This window comes from Diceros bicornis, chromosome 8 (assembly GCF_020826845.1).
Source record: "Diceros bicornis minor isolate mBicDic1 chromosome 8, mDicBic1.mat.cur, whole genome shotgun sequence".
NCBI classification, from domain to species: Eukaryota; Metazoa; Chordata; class Mammalia; order Perissodactyla; family Rhinocerotidae; genus Diceros; species Diceros bicornis.
In genome coordinates this window covers 4,273,778-4,289,862 of record NC_080747.1, presented here as the reverse complement: position 1 = coordinate 4,289,862, position 16,085 = coordinate 4,273,778, and the positions used below count along the sequence as shown (strand labels likewise).

The following is a 16,085-nucleotide window of genomic DNA, read 5'->3' as shown; positions in this document are numbered from 1 at the left end:
ATGAATGGATGGATGATGGACGGATGGATGATGGATGGATGGATGATGGGTAGATGGATGGGTGAATGGATGAATGGATGGATGATGGATGGAGACAGGGAAGGAAATATAGTCGAATTAAAAATACTAATATTTATTCATAGATTACCTAAAAGTAAACCTACATTTTTAAAAAATTTTCTTACTATCTTGTCTACTCAATAGAGAACTGAATATACCTTCTTAGACCTTTGCTCACGGGCAAATTTCTCTTTTCATAAAAATGTTATTTTTTTATGATTACACATTTAACACATATTCATCTTAAAATATCAATTTATAAAAATGTATTTATTCATTCCACAAATATGTATCGAGTCCCTCTCCCATGCTAGGCAACGCCTTACAGACCAAGAGTGGAACCAGAGACACAGTCTAGAGAAAGAGAAAACTTAATACCCAAAGTCTCGTCAGCCAGAAACCAACAGTGTTTTCAATGTCTGGACTGTGTCATTCATTCTCTTTCTTTATATTCACACAGATCTACATGTGTCTCTTTATATGTGCATTTGTGGGAGCGTGTGTCGTATCCGTGTGTGTCTGTGTACATGGACTCACTCACCTGCAGTTACTATTCTCCCAGCACCCCTGTTTACCGAAGTCACCGGATTCCCGCATCGGTGGTGCTCCTGTCTCTCCCACTCAGATGTCAGGTCCCTGGGAGGCGGTTTTGTCCTCTCCTGTTCACCGTTGTCTCCTCAACACTTACCATCATCCCTGGGGCTCAATAAATGCGTGTTGACTTAATCAGTGAGTGAAGAACAGGGATCTCATGTGGTCCTCCCCCCTCCTCCTCCTTGGTGACAGATACCCTTGGGCATATCTCTCCCAACCTTTCTCCCTCAAGGTTCTTACAGATTCCCTCAGCTGAGTGCAGGACAGAGGGGGCATCCTGCTGAGAATGACAGGCTATAAATAGCCCTCCTCCGGGATGGATGGGCAAACCACCCACCCCACTCTGATGTTGGTCTGCTCAGTTCGTAATAAATCTCCCAGGAGCGTTCGTGGGTTAGCATGCCATCGGGGGTGGATGGGGGCCTCGTCCTCCTAGTTCAATATATTTTGCAAGTCTCCTTTAGGAACCACGTTTTGAACGAATGTCGAGAGGTCTCTCCATCTTAGCCCTGCCCCAATTTATACTTCGCCAAGAGATTTTATTAATATTTTAGTTGAAATGTGAAGCGCTGTTTAACTTTTGATGAGCCTCTGTTGCTTGGGGAACTACTGGAGGGGTCTTAGCAAAACTAGAGCTTGAAGGGTAAGAGCTGGGAAGTCTCAACACTTTGGCAGGAGTGAGCCTGAAATGCTTTCTGAAGAGACGGTGGCTGAACGTGAGGTGGGCCATCGGTTGGCATGAGAGCAAGGGAGCTGGGACCAGCTCACTGTGTTTGGTGAAACGGTTCTACACACACCACTGGTCAGGGCTTGATGAGAAACCACTGAGGCACCCGGAGGAGGGACGGATTTCTTCCAGAGACCTGGAGGCTAAGACAGGCAATGGGAGGGCTGGGGGTAAAGGTCAGAGGGCACTGCTAACATCAGGAACCTCAGGGAACTGCTGCCAAGGATCTCAGCTGCCCGTTGCAGCCACGTGGGTGGTCCGCGGCGGATGCTGGAGACACTGGGAGAGCCCTGCAACGGCCTGCGGAAGCTGCTGGAGAACTGCGGCTTCTCTCTTGTCAGCTCTCACATGAGGGCCACTCACTGGCAGAATCTAAGGGAGGCCGGGAATGTGGTCTCCATGCATCCAGCTCCTGGGTTCGGGGGGCGCTTAGAAGGGCTGAGATGGTCTGAATATCAACAGGCAGGACCTGGCACAAACAGAACACTCCCCTCCCTTATATGTTAAATGTTTGCCAAGAATGAGACATAAATATATTCCGTCAAAAGTGTTCAACAGACGTTGACTGCGCACCTACTGTGTACCAGGTGAGGGCTCGGATCCAGCAAAGAACAAGACAAATACATTCCCTGACGGGGCGGTCTTGGGGGAAATCCAGACAGTAAGTTAGTGGACACAGAACGTGAAAGGAGGGCCTGGGGAGTCAGTGTTTCATGGGGACAGAGTTTCAGTTTGGGATGATGGAAAGTTCTGGAGACACATGGTAGTAAAGATTGCACAACAACGTGAATGTATCTAGCACCATTGAACTGTATTCTCAAAAGAGTTAAAATGGTAAATTTTATATTATGTATATTTTGCCACAACACAAAAATAATGTAAACGGATATTTTCAGAGAGTGTTACTAATTGCTTCTAAGACAGTCAAAGAGTAACTCGGGATCAGGGCCTGTTTAGATCACTTGCTGGGAGAAGGGGGTCTGAGAGCTGCAAGTGAGAAAGAAGCCAGCACGTCGAGGGAGAAGGGCCTGAGGCGGGGGCCAGAGCAATGTGAGCCGGAGGGCTGGTGGTGTGGAACGCAGCCAGAGAGGCCGGCGGGCGGTCACACGGGCCTGAGGGCAGAGGGCAGGTCTTCCTGAGGGCAGAGGGCAGGTCTTCCTGAGGGCAGAGGGCAGGTCTTCCTGAGGGCAGAGGGCAGGTCTTCTTGAGGGCAGATGGGAGGTCTTCCTGAGGGCAGAGGGCAGGTCTTCCTGAGGGCAGAGGGCAGGTCTTCCTGAGGGCAGAGGGCAGGTCTTCCTGAGGGCAGAGGGGAGGTCTTCCTGAGGGCAGAGGGCAGGTCTTCCTGAGGGCAGAGGGCAGGTCTTCCTGAGGGCAGAGGGCAGGTCTTCCTGAGGGCAGATGGGAGGTCTTCCTGAGGGCAGAGGGCAGGTCTTCCTGAGGGCAGAGGGCAGGTCTTCCTGAGGGCAGAGGGCAGGTCTTCCTGAGGGCAGAGGGCAGGTCTTCCTGAGGGCAGAGGGGAGGTCTTCTTGAGGGCAGAGGGCAAGTCTTCCTGAGGGCAGAGGGCAGGTCTTCCTGAGGTCAGAGGGCAGGTCTTCCTGAGGGCAGAGGGCAGGTCTTCCTGAGGTCAGAGGGCAGGTCTTCCTGAGGGCAGAGAGGAGGTCTTCTGTGCTGCAGGCGCCGGGTGAGGGGTGAGGGAGGGTGGAGGGGTGGTGGAGCAGTGGGCAGGGGCACTCTCTCCTCCATTGCCCTCAGGAGCTCCTCTCACCTCTCCGGCCCCCTCCTCGCTCTCCTCTTTGTGGGCCCCTCTGGAACGGAGATCCCAGACCAGTTCTTTTCCTCACTTACACAATCCCTGGGTGGGCTCATCCACTCCCAGGACCCCAGCCACATGTCTGTGCATGTAAGTTCCAGGGCAGATTTCTTTGCTGAGCTCACCCCATATATCAAACCCAGGAACTTCTCTCTGCACCTGGGTGGTCCTCAGGAACCTCAGCCCCAACGGGAGGCTCAAACTGAGCTCATCTTCGTCTCCTCTAAGTCAGCTCTTCCTCCTGTGTCCTCATCTCCATCAGTGGTACCACCATCCACCCACTTGCCCAAGCCAGAAACCTAGGTGTGTTCCTGTATTTCTCCATTCGATTTATGCCCCACCAGGTCCACTGAACTCTAACCCTGAAGTGTCATTGACATCTGCCCTCTCCTCTCCAATTCCGTGACCTCTGCCCTAGTGCTGGTCACCAGGTTGTGTCACCTAGATAACCACCTCAGCCTCCTAGTCAGCCTCTGGTCTGCCTCCTCCAGGGTCCAACCTCTACCGCAGTCAAGAGACGACGGCCACAGGCGTCCGGGGACAGTGAGAAAGATTCAGAAGCAGAGGGGGTTTAGGAGCAGTCAGGGTGGCTGGAACTCAGGTCGTGTGGTGGCAAGGTCAGCAGAGTAAGGTCACAGGAGCGAGTCATGGATGCCAGACTCAGGAGAGAGACACTGAAGGGTTTCAGGCAGGGACGTGATACTGCAGGTTTGCAGTTACATATGCAGATTATCCATGACTTCCCCAGGAATAGATCTTTCTGATTTAAGAAAGCACAAAAATAATGATGAGCCATTGTATTTCTACAACAGTGTCAATTCTTGTGCCCAGTTTGGAACCTCAGCACAAAGAGATTATTGTCTCCAATTTAGAGCTGAAGAGAGTGACTTGCCCAAGGTCACTGAACACAGAGATGGCAAAGCCACATCTCAGTCAGCCTCTGTGTCCTGTGACCTCTCTTGTGCTCATGGTCACCCAAACCAAAAGCCAGCATTTGGAGCTATTTTCTCCTAAAACTCTGGAAGTCAGTCTGAGTGTGTGCCGAGTGTCCCGGCGAGATGCTCTCATCTCCAGGAGGGAAGCGTTGGGGGAGTTATTTTTGCTCCTCATGACTCACAGGCGTGTGTAAGATGCTCCGCACAGATTCTAATCTGAGACCTGGGGGTGGACGCCGCGGTGTTTGTTTGTCTCCGCTGTCTGCCTCTCCTGGCATCAGAGCCAAGTTTTCTGTGTCCCCAGCTGGGCACTTCTATTTGACCAGGAATAGACTGGGTGATTGGTTTAAAATAGGAAGGTAACTCCAGATGACACCCATCCTGGGGGCTGGGATGGGGACCCTTTTGGGGCTATACTTGGTAAAGGGCAGACAAAAATAAAACATCCTCTCCTTGATAGAGTTCTGAATGGAAACCAGAGATGCTTTGCACATTCCGCCAGAGCTCTAGCAGAGGCGAGAAATCATTTCTGGATGCTGTTTCTTTCCATTTCTAACCGGGAGGTTTGAGAGCTATGACTTGCGTGAGCTTTGCTGCGAGGCAGGCTGGGACGTTGGCACCACCTTTTGGAGGAGATGGGTCAGAACCCTGTGGTAGGAAGCCTCGCCCGGGGAAGGCAACTTGATGGCCCTGAACAGGGTGGGGTGGATCCTCATGTGGTTCCCACAGGGTGGTTCCGCCAGGCAGGTCCGAGCAGGAGTCCAGTGGGAGGTGATCCGGGCAGGCAGGGAGGTGTAGGCCCGTGTTGAAGGGTCAGAGAAAGGCCTCGAGGACGCCAGGTTCAGGCAGGCCTCCTGACCTGGTGGAGGGGGGCCGGAGTCCCACGTCAGTGACTTACACACTCTTCTGGCCAAGTCTGACCCATCTCTGCAGGGTCAGCTGGTCTGTAGAAACTCCACACAGCCTCTCCTCCCCTCCCATCCAGCCTGGGTGAGGGGCCCTCCCTCCTCGGGTCCCTGTACCAGAGCACCTCTCCCACCATTAAATGACTTCCCCTCCTCGGGGGCAGGGGCCCGCGAGATTCCTCTCCCAGCGCCAGGCCTGACACGCAGTGGAATGCGTCAGTCAGTGCTCTTAAAGCATCTGACAGTGGACCAAGGGAAGAAGCAAAGGCCGGAGAGGAGCGGGAAGCCGCTCTGCCGCTCCCTGCCCTACGCTGCCTCTTCACACATCGGGAATCCGCGCCCAGGGCTCTGGACACACCTGCAGAAGCCACTCCTGGTGGTCTTTGGGGGTGGGGAGGATCTCTCTAGACTCTCTCAAGCCTGTTGCACCGGGACACCCCGTGTCTGTTGCTGCTTTCTGGGCAGACACGGTCATGTCACACTGATCGTGACGTGTATTGGGGGTGGTGCAGTGAGTGACGTAGGGAGAGGAGCTGGGCTGGAACCCCGCTTGTAGGCAGTGTGGTCTCCCACACCTCTGCAATGGGAATTCCCATCTTCATTGTACAGATGAGGAAACTGAGGCTCAGAGATGTCAAGTAACTTGCCCAAGGTTGCACAGCTCACGAAGCTGAATGAGGATGGGAGCCCCGCTCCAGGTGCCTCCAGAGCTGCGCTCCACGGGTGCTGATGCTGTGGGCTACACGCTTCATGAGCAGCGTGACCTCCCTGGATTCTGGGGCTCATTGGTATTATCTCCATCCTGCAGAGCATCGTCAGAATGGCTAGGGGTGGGGGGGCCGGGCGCCAGAGCCCCAGGGTTCAGTCCAGGCTCTCCCACTTGATTACCGCCAGCTTGCGACCTCGCCGGCCTCCTGTCTTCAACTGGCAAAGGGAACAGGGTGCCGACAGTGCCTCCTCCTCTGCGCAGTGAGGAGTAAGGTCTCGGGAGTGGGGCCTCGTGTGGGGTGTGCTCTTGTGCGTGCTCGTTATTCCATTCTTGTCACTCGGGGCAGGGAGCAGAGGCCAGGGTCGGCCAGCGTGCTCAGAGTCGCACGGCCAGCAGGCACAGAGCTGAAAACCAGCGGGAGTTATAGCCTGAAGCAGCCCTCCACCTGGAGGGAGCACAGGACTGGCCAGGGCCTTGAGAAAATGCAGATTCTGATCCAGCAGGTCTGGGTGGGGCCAAGACGCTGCATTTCTGACAGGCTCCAGCGATGCTGGTCCCAGAGTTTATTAGTTGAATAGCTTTGGAATGATCAGGGCCCTGCATTTGTGTTTTGTGCTGGGACCCTCAAATTGTGTAGCTGGTCCTGGGACTTAGCTTCAAATGGGCCAGCCATTAATCAGATGGATCTGTCAAATGGGTCACTGTAACGTGCTGCCTCCAGTTTTGAAACACCCAGCCTCACGGGCCCCCGGAACCGAGCGCAGGTACCATATGTTTCCCCCGGAATAGTAAGCGGTAAAAATACACCATTTAAAATAGTCTGGTTCCCAATTTGGGAGAACAATCTGCCAGCCTCCGCTCGGTGCGATGCTAATTGATTTGTTTTCTTTGCTCCAATAATCCTTTCCTTGTCAGCGCTTTTCTGTGCCCCCATCTTTCCTGGCTCACTCATCCCACTCGGAGGCCAAAAATAGCCCATGATCCGGATTGCTGGGCCCCTGGCCAGAATCGCTTCCTCGGGTTCTTTCTCATACCAACTCGGTGCCACCGTCAGCAGGGCCTTGGCCCTAAACGAGCCGAGGGCCGTGATGGAGAAGCAACCCCTGTACCCAATGACCATTTATTGGGAACATGGCACCTACTCGGTGCCAGGCCCTTTGCTCCAGCTAGAGATATGGCAATCACCAAGACATGGGCCCTGCCAGGCTGCCCAGCCCCCTGGCCTGGATAGAAAGGCAGACTCACAAAGAGAATACTGGGGAACGTTGGCCTGGAGCAGATGAACGCACGAGATGCTGGGGAAGGGGCAGAGGAGGTACTAGAGTAACTGTTGGAGGAGGTGTATCATGAAGGGCTTCCTGGAGGAAGTAACCTTTGAAGTGAGCTTTGGTGGATGAATGAGGAGGTGTTTGACAAGAAGATAACAAGGGGAAGGGTGTCCCACCATAAAAACAGGATAAACTCGTGCTGGGGGCACCTGCAAAGCAGGGATGCCAAAAATAGATGAGCAACATTCAGCTTGTTGAAATTGTCCAGAAGTTTGGACTCAGAAAACTTGAAAGAAGCTATTTTAATTTTGTTACACATGGATTTTTTGTCATTCTGAAATTTTAAAATTTGATTCTGAGTTACCAGTGGTGGGGCTGGGGGTCTCTTGGTCCCGCTGTGCATCCCAGCCAGAAGGAACAGTACACGCAAAGGCGGTCAGGATGGGAACGGTCTCTGCAAACTGGAGAAACACACCAGGAGTTCACGTGGCTGACGCCGGGAGCGTGGGGGTGGGAGAGTGAGGCTGGGGCGAGAGCTGGGGCAGGGACCCTCGTCTGTCTGCGTGCCTTTGTCGTGCTGTCCTCTCTGCCTGAAACACCCTCCCCCTGGTCTGCCAATCACATTTCCATCCATTCTTCAAGGCTCCTCTGGGTGTTACCTCTTCCAGGAAGCCCTCCTTCTTGCCCTCAGACCTGCCTGCACCTGGACGCTGTTTTCCCTCTGCTCGGCTCCCACAAAGCCGTGTGCATACCTAAATCCTTGCTTGACCTGTGGTTTTTGCAACTGTGGAAGAGTGAAGAATGAACGAATGAATGAGCTTTCCTTGATTTGTGAAAGTGAGTGGTGAAGAGGAGTAAGGGAATGAGATTTTTTTTTATGACTTCTGCTTTCTAGGCCATTTAAATATCCCCAGGACTGTTTTCCTCCCAAAGGAGAAAAGCAAACAATTCCCTTAGGAGTCATAAACTGAGATGGAATTGCTCGCTCGTTCATGCATGCACGCATGCACTTGTGTATCCGTCGGGTGTGGATTAACTGACAGCTCCGTGTCGGGCCTGCGCTAGATGCCGGAGCTACAAAGGAGGGAGGTCATTGTCCTGGCTCAGGGGCACGGTCTAATGAAGAGGCAGATAAGTAAATAGCTGCATCGTAAGAACACTTTGAGAAATGCGACATGAGAGAAGCTCCTTAATGAGGGAAATTCGGGCTTCCTTGGTGGAGTGGCTCCGACGGAGCTAGGTGTGTGGTCTCCGCTCTCAGGATGGGGCACAGAGCCTGGCCCCGCAGTGGTGAGTGGACATTGAGTGAACAGTGCTGTGTCCAGTGAGATGTGGAAGAAATCTTGGTGCCCTGTTTCGTTTTTCCTGATTATCAGAGGAAGCCAGGTGCAGTGTAGAACATTTAGGAGTAGAAGGACGGTGCGCTTATGTCAAGGAGATACAGGAGCCAAAAAGAGCTTTCCATAGTCAGAGCTGGAGCAATTTGGGCACAAAATAGCAAAATGGTATTGAATTATAATTCAAAGCATAAAATGAATATTCATGAGTTCATAGTGCTGTAAATAAATGATTGAACAAGTAAATAAATGAGGAAGAAGAGACAAATCTCCTGTGTGGAAGAGTTCCACATAATGTAGGTGGACAGTCCGCCCTCCAGGAGGGGAGCAGCCCTCCCTACTCCCCAGAGGTGGGCTGTGCGCTGTGACTTCCTCCCAAAGGGACAGATGGAAGCCAGGAGAAAAGAAGGAACATTACAGTGGAGAATCCTGGGCAGCACGAACCGGCTAGCAAGAGTGGCATCAGCAGTGACAGGTCGTGTCCCCGGGTATGCTGCGATGAGGATGGCACTTCACCGCTGTGCTCTGCCTCCCGAAAACCATAACCAGCCCCAGTATCATGTGCGAAAACCATCAGACAAACCGAAATGGAGAGGCAACCTACAAAGTACCTGACCGGTCCTCAAAACTGCCAGGGTCGTGAAAACCAGGGAGAGTCTGAGAAACCGTCCCAGCCCGGAGGAGCCTAAGGACACGTGACAACTGAATGTCACGTGGGGTGCTGGATGGGAACCAGGGACAGAAAAAGGACAGTAGTGGAAAAACTGGTGAAATCTGAACAAAGTGTGGAGTTTAGATGATACCAATGAGCCCACGTTGGTTCCTTGGTTGTGACAAATGGACGATGCTCGTGTAAGACGTTAGTCACAGAGGAGACGGTGTATGATGTGTGGCGCTCTCTGCAACCTTTCTGAAAATCTAAAACTATTCTACAATAGAAGGTTTATTTAAAATAAAAAAATGTTTATTCTAACCCCATCACTTAAAACCAACCGCTATTAACGTCCTCCTGGGTTTCCTTCCGTTCTCCTTTTTTATTGAGGTATAATTGACATATAACATTATATTAGTTTCAGTTGCACAACATAATGATTTAATATTTGTGTATATTGTGAAATGATCACCCAATAAGTCTAGTGAACATCTGTCACCACACATAGTTACAAATATTTTGTTCTTGTGATAAGAACTTTTGGAATTTACTCTCTTAGCAACTTTCACATATACAATACGGTACTATTAACAGTAGTCACCATGCTGTATATGACATCCCAGGACTTATTTATTTCATAACTGGACGTTTGTACTTTTTGACAACCTTCACCCATTTTGCCCACCCTCCACCCCCCACCCAATCTGTTCTCGGTATCTACGAGCTCAGTTTTTTTTTTTCCTCTCTTTTAGATTCCACATGTAAGTGAGATCATACAGCATTTGTCTTTCTGTCTGACTTATTTCACTTAGCATAATGCCCATAAGTTCCATCTGTGTTGTTGCAAATGGCAGGATTTCATTCTTTTTTTATGGCTGAATAATAATCCTTCCATTCTTATTTCTACACATTTTCCACTGACAAAATTACACTTACTTACTTTTATACACTTACCATTGGCAAAATTATAATAGACTTCCTTTTTATAATATACTCGTCAATGTGAAATGCACAGAAATTATACTTGCATATAATTTTGCATTCTGCCTTATTTCACGAGCACATAAGCTCCCTTGTCATTAAACATTCTCTATAAACATTTTTAGCCCCTAACCATTCTTCAGTTCCCTCCCATTTTTCCTCATATAAACCACACCATGAGGAACATCTCCGAGCATATCTCTGTCCGCCTTTCAAGGAGCAAAGTCACCGAGGACTCTGGCTGCATGAATGCCATGTTGGTCTCCTTCAGATGCTCGGTTTGCTGGGGAGAGAAGGGTTTTGTGCTAGAGGAGACTAGTTAACACACCCGGGGAGCTCATTAAGGTTTCCGTGGAGAGAAAGAACCTCCCGGGTTACCATTTGCCCACGTAAGACAGGAGATTAGTGCAGCTTATTGGTTTATGCTCCTTGTGCTTAACTGTCTTCTAGAGGAATGTCGGGGTTTGGGAAGGCCATCGTGGTGGGACGTCCATGCACACGGGGTCTCATGGCCCCACGCCCTCCCCCAAGAAAGCTGGGTTCATCTTCAGCCAAGCCAGTCCCCCCCCCGCCACGCCAGCTCCGGGCCCAGCTCCAACGCCCCGTCCTGTGTGGATCACCCTGGAGTGCATGGCTAAGAGTGGCACTCTAGAGTCACCCCCGGATCCAGACCCTGGCTCCATCCTGCATGGCATGTGACCTCAGCAGTTTGCCTCCCCTCTCCGTGCCTCAGTTCCCCACTGTCAAGCACAGGTAATAATGGCACAAGGAGAACTGCTTCATAGAGTTCTAAGGCAGACAACCTGTTCACACTCATATTACACTTCCATTGCAAGTTCCCTCGGTACCAGGCTCTATGTTATTGTCCCCATTTTACAGACAGGGAAACTGAGGCACAGAATGGTAAGTAAGCTTGTCTGAGCTCACACAGACACGGAATTTGAACTAGGTTATCTGGGAGACCGACTGTCTGCCCCTAGCCCCCTGGTCTACTAGCACATAGTGTCTGTTCATTCATTCATTCCCTCATTCCCTCATTCAACAAATGTGTGGAGTGCCCAGGCCCTGCAGCGATGGAGGTGGCGAGGGGGGACAGCAGCGAACTCCACACACGTGGCCCCTGGCCCAAGAGGGCCACAGTCCCTGGGGAAGAGACCACCTCCAGGAAATGTGGTAGATGTGTGATAGGCAAGTCCGGGTCCCCCGCACAAGGGGTCTCATGGCACAAGACCCCTTGTGCAGCCTTGAAGCAGAGATGACCCCCGGCCCAGGGGTGAGGGAGGCCCACCCGAGGGCATGAGGCTGAGAGGGGCCGGAGGGCACAAGCGGAGGAGAGGCTGCACGTGGTGTGGACCACGCCAGCCGTGGCCGGGGCGCAAGCCGGAGGCAGGGCGGGAGGCCAGCCCGGGACCTGCCATGGAGGTCAGAGTCTCCTTGGGGCTGTGAGGAGCCCTGGAGCTTCCTCCAGGTGTGTGTGTCGGAAAGCCACCCCAGCTCCCTGCGTGGAGAACGGCCCTGCCGATGAGGTTGGAGGTGGGAGTCCGGAGCTCAGCCAGCCGAGGGGCCACCCGCGCTGCCCGGGGGTGAACCACGTGGCTCAGGGTCCATCGCGACCCGGATGCGGATGCTGCCTATCCCTCTCTCATCCATCCAGGCTGGCCTGCCCTCTCTGGCCACAAGGGAAGGGGGAGCCCTTTCGCACGCCCCTTCTCTCCACCTCTGAGGGTCCCTGTCATTCCGCTGTGTGGCAGCAGGGCTGCCCTGCTCTGACCCTGGGCTCGCCTTTCCTGACCTTTCTGTGGGATGGCGAGAAGCCCCAGCCCAGCAGGGCTTGTCCCCGTGTGCGCTCCGCCGTGAACAGGAAACCGGGTGAAGGCAGGTCCAGAAGGAGTGCAGGCCAACTTCCTGAGCATGATGGGGCCACAGTGCTGCCCGGGCCCGCGGGGGCTTCCTGACTCTCCCGGCGGGCCAAGCAGGCCCTGCGCGACTCCCAAGGGGCCTTTTGCGAAACGGATGTGCGTGGCGATGGGGTGGCAGAGCCGTCCCTCGTCTTCGCCGCCGCGCGCGGTCTGCCAATTTCAGAACAGAACGGAGCCCAGGGCCTCTCTTGACTGTCTGCATCTCCAGGCATCTCTGATGCACTCCGGGGATGTTTGGTGTGTAACGGCGGACGGAGAGTCGAGGACATCCCAGATCTGACCAAACCACCCAAGCCTCCAGCCAGATGGGCAGCAGCCTCCTGAGTGGCCTCTGCTCCTGTGCAGGCCCCCTAATGGCCAAGAGGATGGGTACTGTGAAAAGATGTCAGCTCACACCCCCTCCTCCAGCATCCCCAAAGGCCACCATGGCCCTCAACAACAAGGTCCCCATTGTGCAGAGCTCTCGCCAGGTCCATGTGAGTGTCAAAGGACCACAAACTAGATCACTTAAAACAGCAGAAATTTATTCCCTCACAGTTCTGGAGGCTGCAAGTCCAAAGTCGGGGTGTCGGCAGGGTGGGTGCCCTCCCCCGGCTTCTGGGGGCTCCAGCAATCCTCCACGCTCCTTGCCTTATCGACGCATCACCCCCACGTCTGTCTCTGCATGCTTATTGCCTTCTCTGTGTCTGTGTCTTCCCCTCCTCTGATAAGGACACCAGTCATTGGACGTAGGCCCACCCTAAATCCTGGATGATCACATCCTGAGATCGTGGACTTAATTACGTCTGCAAAGACCCTGTTTCCACGTGAGGTCACGTTCACAGGAACCAGAGATCAGGATGTGGACATATCTTTTGGGGCGACACCATTCAACCCACTACAATGCCCTATAAGGCCTCACAGAACCTGACCCTCTGCTACTTCTCCAGCCCCATCTTCCCCTTGGCTACTCCCTCCGAGTTCCCCACCCCGGGGCAAGATGTCCCCCGTCATCCCCCACCCGGCTCAGCGCTCTCCTTCTGAAGGCAGCCCCACCCCACCCACCCCGTAGTCCTGCTTTCTTACCTTGGGGCACCGGTCATTGTCTCTGAAAGAATGCTGTGGACACAGTTGTTGACTGCTGACTTGTCTTGTGTGCCCTGCTGACATACCCTCATTCACACAGAGACCTTGAACCCCGATTCACTGCTGGAGCCTCAGAGTGACGGGTGCCGGGCACTCGTGGATATCTGTGGAATGAGTGAATGAATGAATGAATGAATGACCCTGCTTGCCGCTGAGCCTTCGGCAGGCATGGGGTGGCCCAGCGGTTCCTGCTGTGCCCTCCCTGGTGTGCAGAGGGGGAGGCCTCATGTGCCCCCGGCTTTTGTGTTTCAGATCATCCTGGTGAGCTCCTCGCTCAGCGACCGGGACCAGAGCCTGTTCCTCAGCACAGACGAGGGCGCCACCTTCCAGAAGCAGCTCATCCCCTTCTCTGTGGAAACACTGATTTTCCACCCTGAGGAGGAGGACAAGGTCCTGGCCTACAGCAAGGAGAGCGAGGTGAGCAGGCCTTGGGCCGCGTCTGCGCCTGCGGGTCTGGGGTCCGGGCCTGCGGGTCTGGGGTCCGGGCCTGCGGGGTCTGGGGTCTGGGTCTGTGGGGTCGGGGACTGTGGGGCTGCAGCCTGGGCTTGTGGAGTCGGGGTCCGGGCCTGTGGGGCCGGGGTCCCGGTCTGTGGGGTCCAGGCCTATGGGGCTGCAGTCTGGACCTGTGGAGTCGGGATCCGGGCCTGTGGGGCTGGGGTCTGGGTCTGTGGGGTCTGGGCCTGTGGGGCTGCAGCCTGGGCCTGTGGGGCCGGGGTCCGGGTCTGTGGGGTCCGGGCCTGTGGTCTGCAGCTTGGGCCTGTGGGGCCAGGGTCTGGGTCTGTGGGGTCCGGGCCTGTGGGGCCAGGGTCTGGGTCTGTGGGGCTGGGGTCTGGGCCTGTGGTGTCGGGGTCTGTGGGGCCAGGGTCTGGGCCTGTGGGGCTGGGGTCTGGGCCTGTGGGGTCAGGGTCTGTGGGGCCGGGGTCTGGGCCTGTGGGGCTAGGGTCTGGATCTGTTGGGTCAGTCTCTGGATCTGGGGGGCTGGCAGCTGCTCCTTTGAATGACGTCACAAAGAAATGACACCTTCTCAAAGCCCCAGAAGCCCTCGGCTGGCTGGGAGGAACCCCTCTGGGGCTGGGGGCGCTGGACCCCGCAATTGCCTTCTCCCTGAGGCCTGCATGGTCGAGAGCCAGTCATCGGGAGCACACTGGCTTTGCCACGTTGTGTGAGAACTGAGTGGGACAGAGGTGAGAGGTGCACGTGCACGAACAGGCCCTTGAGACGAGATCAACAGATAGTAGATAACTATTATGATTGTTCCTCTCTGCCTCCCCACTCCAAACACCAGCCACACAGGCCTTCTTCCACTTCTGGAACATTCCACACACGCTCTCACGCCAGGCCTCACCAGTCCTTTCCTTCAGCCTGGAGTGCTCTTCCCCTTCACCAAGAGGAGTGAATCGTCCTTCAGACCCCAAATCAGGTCCCCTCCTTCAGGGGCTGTGTCCACCAGGGCCCCCACAGGAACCCGAGGGCACCTTCATGGGGGAAGGAGGAGAGTGTAGTAATGGAGGGCTCTGTCCAGGGCCAGCGTGGGGTAGGAGAGACGCCGGGGCTGGCATGGGCAGGCAGCCGGCCCCACCCCAGGTCCTGAGAGCTGAGGAGGGAGAGTGCCCGAGGGGCAGGAAAGGGCCCAGAAGGAGACGCGGCCACAGTAGCTGTGGGAAAGGCCTGTATTTGGTTCCTGCAGCCACTGAAACAAATGACGACAGACCTGATAGCTTAGAACAACAGAAATTTATTCTCTCACGGTTTTGGAGACCAGAAGTCCAAAGTCAGTTTCACTGAGCCAAAATCAAGGAAGTTACCGGGCCGCGCTGCCTCTGGAGGCGCTGGGGAGGTCCGCTCCTCGCCTGTCCCGGCTTCCGGCATTCTGCGGCTGGTGAATGAATCACCCCAGTCTTCAGAGGCAGCGTCTTCAACTGTCTCTGCTCCGTCTTCACACAGTCGTGTGTGTGTGTGCATGTGGGGGGCGGGGGGGGTATGTGGGGGAGGGTGTGGGTGTGCGTGTGTGGGTGTGGGTCTGAAATCTCCCTCTGCCCCACCCAGATAATCCAGGGTAATTTTCCCATCTAAAGATCTTCAGTGAATCATATCTGCAAAGTCCTTTTTTGCTCCATAAAGTCACATTCACAGGTTCCCAGGATTAGGACGTGGATATATATTGGGGGGCCATTTTTCAGCCCACCACCTTGCCCAGTAGGAGGCATGGCCCCCATAGTCATAGGAAAGGGCCCAGGAGGAGGCCTGGCCCTGAACGGTGTGACTCAGTGGGAGAACAGGACCGCCCTCCGGTCTTCTGCTGGTGCCTCCGTGGGCCAAATCCAGTCAGAAGGCAGAGGGAAGGAGTCTGTGGATGCCGTCTACACGGGCCAGCCCCCAGGGCAGAGAAGGGTGGAATAGGGCAGAGCGTGGGTCTAGAGGCAGGTATAAGCTGACCAGATCAGGAGCCTTCCTCTGCCACCCCTGGCCTGTTTAGGCCCCACTGTTCCACACGCCTCCAGATTCTAGTGCCTTTCTTTTACAAGACTGATCACAATGTGTAATTATATATTTGTGCTATTATTTGATTATTATCTGTACCCTACACACATACTTGTGGTAAGCTCCTTAAGGGCAGGGGCTATGCCTGTTTTTTTCACCATTTTATCTCAAGTTCCTGGCTGAAAATATTTGTTGGATGCATGAATTGAGGAAGGTTGGATGGATGGATGATGGATGGATAGATGGGTGGATGGATGGATGCATGGATGAATGAATGGATGCATGGGTGGGAGGTGGATGGATGCTGGAGATGGACTGATGGCAGTTGGGTGAATGAATGAGTGAATGAATGAATAATGAATTTCTACCAATAGGGATCACCCAGGTGAGGGACTTCCAAATGGAGACTCCTGGCTGGCCTGAGCCAGGGGTCTCTATAGCACCTGACCTCCTTGCTGGTCCTCAGTTCAGCCTGTCCGCTTTCACTGGAATACATCACATCCGCACACACACCACTGGCCAAAGCAAGTCACTGCCAAGGTCTGGTCCGCACTGACTGAGGATGTCCCTGCAATTCCCTGG

The 16,085-nt window shown here is 54.1% G+C and overlaps 1 protein-coding gene across 1 annotated transcript in view; it reads left to right on the top strand.

Moving 5' to 3' along the window:
- Positions 1-16,085, top strand: part of SORCS2 (sortilin related VPS10 domain containing receptor 2) — a 516,528-nt gene that overhangs the window by 412,927 nt on the left and 87,516 nt on the right. The window contains 1 exon segment of the mRNA XM_058546667.1: positions 13,275-13,439. Within this exon segment, the coding sequence (XP_058402650.1) occupies positions 13,275-13,439 (165 nt within the window).